This window comes from Pundamilia nyererei, unplaced genomic scaffold (assembly GCF_000239375.1).
Source record: "Pundamilia nyererei isolate P.nyererei 1_Seehausen unplaced genomic scaffold, PunNye1.0 scaffold00136, whole genome shotgun sequence".
NCBI lineage: Eukaryota > Metazoa > Chordata > Actinopteri > Cichliformes > Cichlidae > Pundamilia > Pundamilia nyererei.
The window spans coordinates 656,598-664,675 of record NW_005187537.1 but is presented as its reverse complement, the minus strand read 5'-3'; the positions used below and the strand labels follow the sequence as shown (position 1 = coordinate 664,675).

The following is an 8,078-nucleotide window of genomic DNA, read 5'->3' as shown; positions in this document are numbered from 1 at the left end:
AAATAATTAATTTATCACAACTGCCCCAATAAATTAACAATGACATAAAATTAATATTCAACAGGACTGAAATCAACTTATTAGTTTCGCGTGTGGCTCTTTGGGAAAGTTGTGTTAGTGGATAGTAAATGAGTGTATCTTATAATATTTGCATCTGTTTATAATCATTATAATAATTAAACATGCTATTGCATTAGATATTAAACCTAACGCTGTTAACGTTATTTAAACACGTGGTCCATTGCTAAGCCATTCTCTGATAAGGTCTCAGCCGTTTAGGAATCAATAACAGTGTCATGTGCCTTTAAGACGCCAGTCAGGGTGGACCCAACGTCGGCGTTAGACGCTCAGGAAGTGGATTAAACCACCAAAGATTCCCGCAGATTCGATACCGATTGTCCCAATGTTAGATACGTGTTCGTGCTAACCTGAACGTTTGGCCGAGCACGTTTATGGGCTATTTAGGACGATAATGCTGGATGGTTGCGCTCATGAAAATCACCAGGGATATATGCAGGCTGTTGGGACTCGGGAGCGGTAAGAATTCTCTTCCACTTTTCGAAACTTTCTAAACTGGTTAGATCGATCACGGACGTAATAACGAAACGCGTGTGACACGGCACATTTGGAGGACAGCTAACTCGTGAGTTACATAAACGACGTGATTGTGATATTGCTTCCCATTTGTGTTATCCTAGTGATCAAACTGAGCTCTTGGTCAAACAATGAAACTTCTCTTGGCAGTTACACCCTCGCCTGTACCGCTTCCAAGTTTGCGCAGTAAAAAAAAAAAAGGAAAGAGTTCTCAGAAAATCCAAAACGCTCTCTTACACTTTCTCGCTCACGAAGCAAATAGTTATAAAGTTTACAAGCTGAAGTACACCATGTATAAAAGATAGAGATAAAGTAATGTGTGCTATAAAAAAGCAAAACAAAGATAAATGCATTCTTCGGTGCGTGTTAGTGTGATAACAATGTCTTAGATAGGGGCACATGCCCCACAGCACAGAACGAGTTTATACGCAGATTGAAAGTATTGTATGAGCTTAAAACATGTCTTTAAATAACGTGTTATGTTCCCACATGTTCCTCTTCTTCGCTTAACATGTTAACAGGTTGGCTTATGTGTGGCTCCTCTCTACAGCTGCTGATCTACACACCTTCATCGACATTTAAAAACTTTTAAGCATGCCTTGCCAACTTTAGCATTACTTAGTATTTGAGTACACATCTGGTGTGAGTAATCCTATTAGCATTTATGGAAAGCGTGGGAATATTAGATGAGAAATACACACAAACAAAATGGGATGAATAAAGTATGTGTTGTAGCAGGCAGCAGTTTCAAATTATGTTTATTTCTTAATATATGAATGTGGGAATTCCCGAGTTTATCATCCAAAAGTAGGGGAATATCTATTTGCAAAAGAGACTGGTTTGCATTCCTTCATTCTTAGATCCAGATCCATACACCTCTGTGAAGGTGTAATAAAGAGCTTAGATACTACAGAACAGTGAAAGATTTCTAGCATTTTTTTTAACAGCGTCAGTTAGTAATCTCACTGATGAAGCAGTTCAGTTAAAGTGCTATAGATTTGGTTTCCTGCCACTCCAACCATTACTGGCTTTGCAGTGGTAGTGTGAGAGTCTGTAGGTGGTGCATATGCTTAATTCTCGTAACTGTTCCCAGAGTGAAGGTGTGGATAAAAAGCCATACCTGGAGAGGTGAACGAGGGTCATTGTGGTTATAGACTGCTGCCTCAATTTTTCTTTTAGCTGTAATAGTGATTCTGTATTGTTCAGCGCTCTCTGTTAGCATTTTAGAGGAGGTGGCACTCTCCACCTTTTACTTTTTATCTTTTTTGCTAACACTTTTTTTGTGTGCTCACATAACTTTTATGCCAGTACACAGTAGGGTTATGTTGAACCTGCTAATGCAAAGAAAGCTTTGCTGTGTCAAACTGGCTTTGTAGTGTACCTCCCCTGAGATCTTTAATGATTTTTCTTCTGTTGATTTCTGATGTAATGCAGTTGTTTTCACTCAGTCTCACGCAGAACATTTGTGCCTCGCAGCCATGTACTCTGCAAAAAACAAAACGTGTGATTGTTTCTATTTCCTACATTGTTTACATGTTTCTGTGTTTAACTGGTTTACACAACCACTTAAAACCACTGGCATATGATTAAGCAGTGCCTGTTTGAATAATAAGGTCATGCTTTCGTGAAGAAAAGTGTGGACCTGTGCAGTTTATTTTCTTGTTAGTCCTCCAGCCTGTGATGGTACGTGATTATTTAGCATTCCTGTGGAAAGAGCTCACCTTTCAGCTGTACACTAATTTAGGAAATTTCCTTGAAGTGAAGAAACAGAGCCTCTCTTGTTGCTCGTGTCTACCGATCTTGTATCACTTATGTTTTTGGAGGACATTCCAGTATGGTAAAATTTTTTACCAACGGCCTGGTTCAAATGAGATGGAGTTGTTAACAGTGCTTATTTCTTGACATTTGAGCAGTGAGTCAGGCGCACACAACTGAAATTCCTTGCTGTCACTATGCATCCTTGGAGGCGCATTGTGATGACAGACTGGCTCTTTAACAAAGCCAGTGAGAGACATTTATATGTGAAGACACCCCCCCCCCACCCCCCCGGATGTACTTGAATTCACATGGAATTCCAATTCCATACAATTACAGTGACTTTTATTTTCCTATGTTTTTTACATATTGTTTAAAATATGGACGGCACCACTAAAGGACAGGCATACACAGAATCAGGAAGTTGAGTAGCTACTTGGTGTGTCTAGTTTTGTTGTATGAAATTCATAACAGTTGAATGTAAAGTGTAAAACTCTCCTGTCAATGCTTCACAAGTCACAACATGAGTAAGAGACCAAGTATGGGATTTGTCACTCTCTGGAAATCTTTGCTGATCAAATAGAAACATGACACCACATGTATTCCGGCGTAGTCCACTACTTTGCTTCCTTTTGTCTTGTCGTGTGTCTGCTGCAGTTTGACCTAAACGACTACAGTTTTGGCTTGATCAAATAAGCTGCCCCCCCCCTCCCCCAAGCGTATGTACACAAAATCCCACATTTAGAGCAGTGGCTTTCCTTTTTCCCCCTCTTCTCAGTACTCCAGCTTCTCAGAAAGCAGTACTCAGGGCAGCTGTATGTGTTGTGTGGCGGGCTTGTGGCAGTGCTAAAGATAATTATTACTAAATGCCTCTCAAAGACCTCAAAGAAACAACCTGATTTGGCGTCTCTGAGCAATTTTCAGTTCTGTTTCCTTTATTTTATTTTACATGCTTTTCCTGGTGGTTCATATAAGAAAGGATTACATAATCCTTCCTGTCTCCACCCAGTGTTGTTTAAAAGTTTTACCATTTGGCACATCATCACTGGTCATTGTAGTTAGACAGGAATATAAATGAGACAGGCTAACCTAACACACAGAGGACTCTTTAATATAATACATTAAGGTAACTTGAAAATGTTGGAACAGAGTTTTTGTACCCTCCTTTGCTGCAGGGGATGCCTGCTGCTTGCTTTTAATCTTTTCTTGGTTGATAGAGGCTGAAATGAGTAAAGGAAAGAGAAGCGTGCGGTCATGTTAAACGATGGTTCTGCCCATCTCGTCTCATATTACACTATGCATTTTCACAGAAAGTTTTTTCCCTTTTCCCCTGACAGGGAAGGAAATTTTAAATGGCGTGTCAAGCTATGTTGCTGAGTAGGGTGGTGGGGAAGAAAAGTGTGTCCTTTGTCTAGCTACATTCTGATGATTATTATTTTTTAATACAGTATGGCTCATAGGAACAAGAGTGTAGCTGTTTCTTAAAATAAAATTAAAAAAAAGATGATTTCAGTTTGTGTATTTCCTGAAGGTCCTGTGGTCCAGGAGGAGCAGATGGACTGTGGTGCTACAAACCCTGACCCAAGTGCCACCATTGCGCAGGTAAACAATTGGTGTCAGGCTCACAGGACCTAGTGAGGACTGTAAGGGTGAGGACATTAATGATCCATTTCTCTGAATGTTTGGTTTTCTAGGATGCATTAAATGGAGAGGAGGAGTTGAGTGATGAGGAGAAAGCAAGACGGAAGGCAGAGCGACGCAAAGCCAAGAGGAAGGTGAGAGGAAAAGCCTATCTTGCTGGAAATCTATATGTCAAAGGATGTCATTCGTTTTCTAAAGTGTACCTGTGCATCCATTTCAGCGCCGTCGAAAACGTAAGAAGCAGGAGCAAAATAAGCAAAATGACAACACTGAACAGGTAAAGATTTTAATATTCCCCTTGGAAGTGCACCCTCCTTTAGCCTCTGTGGGGTGAAAAATCTAAATATTCAGCTCTTCCTCCACATTAGGATGACGAAGAGGATGGAGGTGCAGAATCTGAACTAGACGAGAGCGATTCCGAAGCAGAAGTTGGGGGTGAAGATGAGAAACAAAGGGCGCAGAAAGAAGAGGAGGGGAAATCGGAGGCCTGCTCTAAAGATCTTGCTACTCCTGCTATTGCTCCTTCAGGATATCAGGAGACCCAAGCCAGATCTGCTGAGGAGGTTGGGGCACTACACTAGTTTATTATCCATGTGTGAATAAGCCATTGTTTTTATTTTTAGTCATTAGCTATCATCACAGGCCTCAAGACAATGAATTAATAGAAGCATTTCAAGTGAAAGCCTGTGTGCTTGTAGGCCTGGATGGCACATGATTTAACACTAGTGTCTGACTTTGTGTCCCACAGGAGCCAGAGTGGGATGTCAGCAGTGCCTTCTTTGCAAATGCTGCTAGCCATATCAAACCCAAAGGATCAAGTCGAAAGTCCAAAGAAAACAAGGAGAATGAAGCCAGGAGAGAGGTGAATGCTAACAGATGGTCTAAGAGAAGCAGCTATAGCAAAAACGCCCATATATAATAGTTCTTGCTGAGGTGGTGTTCCTGTGTTAGTTCAAAGTCTGATATGTGGGGAAAGTGGACTATGGACCATGAAAGATTTGATGAAAGCTGTGTGTGTGTTTGTAGTGTAAATACACATTTTCATGAGTATAAAGTGATGAAAATGATATATATACTTTTTTTTTCTTCTTTGTTTTGTTCAGACAAATGGAACTGACACCATGACCAAGAAAAGTGCATCACTGACAGGTAAAGAATTGAAACTTTAAAAGTTATTCATGGAAATGGAAACAAAGGCTTCGAGGACATTGATTACACATTCATTCTGAAAGCATGTCAGCATACAGCACTGCGGTCATTTGAGCCTTTGGGAATGTTTAAAAACAAATCTTTATGTCCTGCAGAAAAAGGGATAAAGCTGGTGCAAGAGGGGCAGTATGCACAAGCAGCCAGTATGTTTACAGAAGCCATCAAATGTGATCCCAAAGATTACAGGTACAGCTTCTGTGGTCACGACTTGGGCATTACAAAAGAAATGCACATTTCACATAATATTAATTCATTTATTTTTTTTTTTTTTTAATGTCGTGTAGATTCTTTGGGAATCGCTCTTATTGCTATTACTGCTTGGAGCAGTATCCTCAGGCCCTGGCAGATGCTGAACGCTCCATTCAGCTGGCCCCAGACTGGCCCAAAGGATACTTCCGCAAGGGCAGTGCCCTCATGGGCATGAAGGTTGGTACAAGCTTGTAATAGCCTGTAGTCGAGTAAATAATCTACTGAAAAAGCGTTAAGCATTAGTGTTAACTCACTCACTCTGTGTTGTAGCGGTACAGTGAGGCAGAAAAGGCTATGGAGCAGGTGCTGAAGCTGGACAAAGACTGCGAGGAGGCTGTCAATAATCTATTTAACTGCAAAGTGCTGCAGTTAATGGTAACGCCTACACACAAAAGCTCTGTAGATGTGACACGTATTATTTGTATGGCTTCTCCCAATGACAGCTGTGACCCAAGGAAGTGCTTTTTTTCTTTTTTCTTTCAAGTTCCTCTTTTCCACTATTAGAGGCATTTTGGCACAAACATTTACTCGATGAGCCGACTGGAATTTTGGTGTCAAGGTCACAGTGAACTAAAATCAGTCTACTTCTTGTTAGTCTGTTGTATTAGGATTGCTTTAAAGGGATTTTTTTTTTTTTTTTTGTAAACATTTGGCACATTTACTCACACTTGGCAATGAACTGCTTGGATTCTGTACTCAGAGGTTAAGGTCGCTGTGACCACCTCAACACACAATTTATTTATTTTTTTATTTTTGCCATAACTAAGAAATGGATAAGATGCCATAAAGCCATAATGTTCAAGGATCAAGTGTACACAGCCATGGTTGTAAAGTCTCTGCCAAATGGCAGACGGATGGCATACACCCTTGTGTTGGTAATTTGAGTTTCTCTCTTTCTTCCTCAGGAACTGGGCTTTGAAGAAGTGCAGAGTGTCTTGCTGTTAGATAGATTTTCAACAGTGCAGGGTGTTCTGGCATATTATTCTGAAGCAGCCAAAAGTAAGGCCAAAAAAATGACCAACAGTTTTTCTTCTGGATCAAAAAAGTTTAAAGCAAAAATCATACAACTGATTTTCCGATGTATTCTCTTGTTGATGCTTTTTCTTTCCTCAGCAGCAGCTGGGAGCACAGATTCATCTGTTGTGCAACCAGGGTAGGTGACTGTAATTGAGCAGTCAAAAATAGAGTTGTTGATGAATTAGATTTTTTATTTATTTATTTTTTTTTTTTAAAGCACTCTTGGTGACATTCTCTCTCTTGCAGAACTCCCTGTCAATCCCTCTGGGTGGGAAATGTGACAACTGAATTAACTGAGAAACACTTAAGGGACCTTTTTAAAATGTAAGATCCTATTCTGGTACAAAATGTTATCATTTAAACACAATATCCCTATACGAAAAATGTGGGGAGCTAAGTTAAAACTGCAGTTGTTGACTGGTCTGCTTGTGTCTCCTTGTATTGAAGGTATGGTGAGATTGAGAGTATCCGTGTGCTGCATGAGAGATTCTGTGCCTTCGTTAACTTCAGGGATGCAAGCATGGCTGCTCGTGCCATGGAGAAACTAAATGTAAGTGCGTTTTTGTTGTTTTGTTGTTTCTCCTTTGTCAGCATTATTATTTTCATAGCACCAGTTATTGCCGTGGGGTTAGATGTGTATATGTGCTTGCTGTCACAGGGTCACTGTATTGAAAACACTCGTTTAGTGGTGCGCTATCCTGACCGCCGCACTCAGAGGTCCCTTCCTATTCCACTCAAGACTTGCCTCCCTGTCACACAGCAGGGAGGCACAGCAGCTGGGTGAGATGCTAACTGGCTGCTCTTTTAAAAACTCTAGTTAAGAAAAATAATAATGAGGATGATGATAATAATCATACAACAGGACTGCAGTTTTATAACTAATGTACAACCTGTATGTCTCTACCCAGACCCCGAAGACGCGGCCCGGTTAACGGAGATGAGTGTTACTTCTGGAGAACCACTGGCTGCCATTTTGGGGAGAAATGTCGCTACAAACACATTCCTGATCAGAAGGGCAAGGACAGGAAACCTTGGCAGCCTTGAACACAGTTTACTCTCTGCCTCATTACTGAAAAAAGAAACCGGGATACGCCGACTGTGCCAATGGGACTGGTTCTTGCCGCACAAGGTTCTCTGGGCTAAAAATATTTACTGTGGCAGACTGGATAAGAATGGCTAAAGGTTCAGAGCCAGCATTCAGGTTCTACTGGAGGGGGGGGTAGTCACATGTACCACAAAGGATTTGGACCATGAAGGTTTATATTCTAACGAAAGCCCAGAGTGGATAATTTCTTTTTTCTTTTTTTTTTTTTTAGTAATAGAAGATTATCTAGAAGAGGGCAACAAAACCAGCTGGTACAGCTTTTGAATAAAAACCGTCATATTCACAGCCTTTTATGGGACATGGGATTTTATTCTTTCTTCTAAGAGGAAGAACCTAACACCTCAAGCAAACAACATAAAGAGGACGTGAAACTGCCTTTGTCTGTCATCCGAAGAAAACTAAAAGCTCTGCCATGTATGGTAGTAATGAAAGGAATACATGTGGATGTCGTTGTCTTTGGGACTTTCCTTCTTTGGAAATTTCCGTCACAAACCAGTGTCGTCCCCCC

At 40.7% G+C, this 8,078-nt stretch overlaps 1 protein-coding gene across 3 annotated transcripts; it reads left to right on the top strand.

Moving 5' to 3' along the window:
* Window positions 1-308: 308 nt before the first annotated feature.
* On the top strand, window positions 309-8,072 carry LOC102214732 (stress-induced-phosphoprotein 1). Of its 3 annotated transcripts, none has more exons than XM_005743834.1 (16): window positions 309-537; window positions 3,881-3,951; window positions 4,044-4,124; window positions 4,211-4,267; window positions 4,359-4,553; window positions 4,739-4,852; window positions 5,094-5,139; window positions 5,295-5,385; window positions 5,484-5,625; window positions 5,719-5,823; window positions 6,354-6,447; window positions 6,565-6,601; window positions 6,712-6,789; window positions 6,913-7,015; window positions 7,124-7,245; window positions 7,374-8,072. In XM_005743834.1, exons 1-16 carry the CDS (start codon window positions 480-482, stop codon window positions 7,507-7,509), a joined length of 1,530 nt encoding a protein of 509 aa, XP_005743891.1. In that variant the 5' UTR covers window positions 309-479; the 3' UTR covers window positions 7,510-8,072. The 3 variants fall into 3 exon arrangements, with proteins under 3 accessions (XP_005743891.1, XP_005743890.1, XP_005743892.1); XM_005743833.1 differs by having other exon boundaries at window positions 6,562-6,601; XM_005743835.1 differs by lacking the exon at window positions 309-537 and adding an exon at window positions 577-643 and having other exon boundaries at window positions 6,562-6,601.
* The last annotated feature ends 6 nt before the right edge of the window (window positions 8,073-8,078 follow it).

Bases quoted from the DNA above. Each gene is read 5' to 3' on its own strand.
- LOC102214732 (XM_005743833.1), top strand. From the start codon at position 480: ATGGTTGCGCTCATGAAAATCACCAGGGATATATGCAGGCTGTTGGGA. The intron at 538-3,880 runs GTAAGAATTCTC...TATTTCCTGAAG, and splicing joins GCTGTTGGGACTCGGGAGCG to GTCCTGTGGTCCAGGAGGAG. The intron at 4,554-4,738 runs GTTGGGGCACTA...TGTGTCCCACAG, and splicing joins AAGCCAGATCTGCTGAGGAG to GAGCCAGAGTGGGATGTCAG.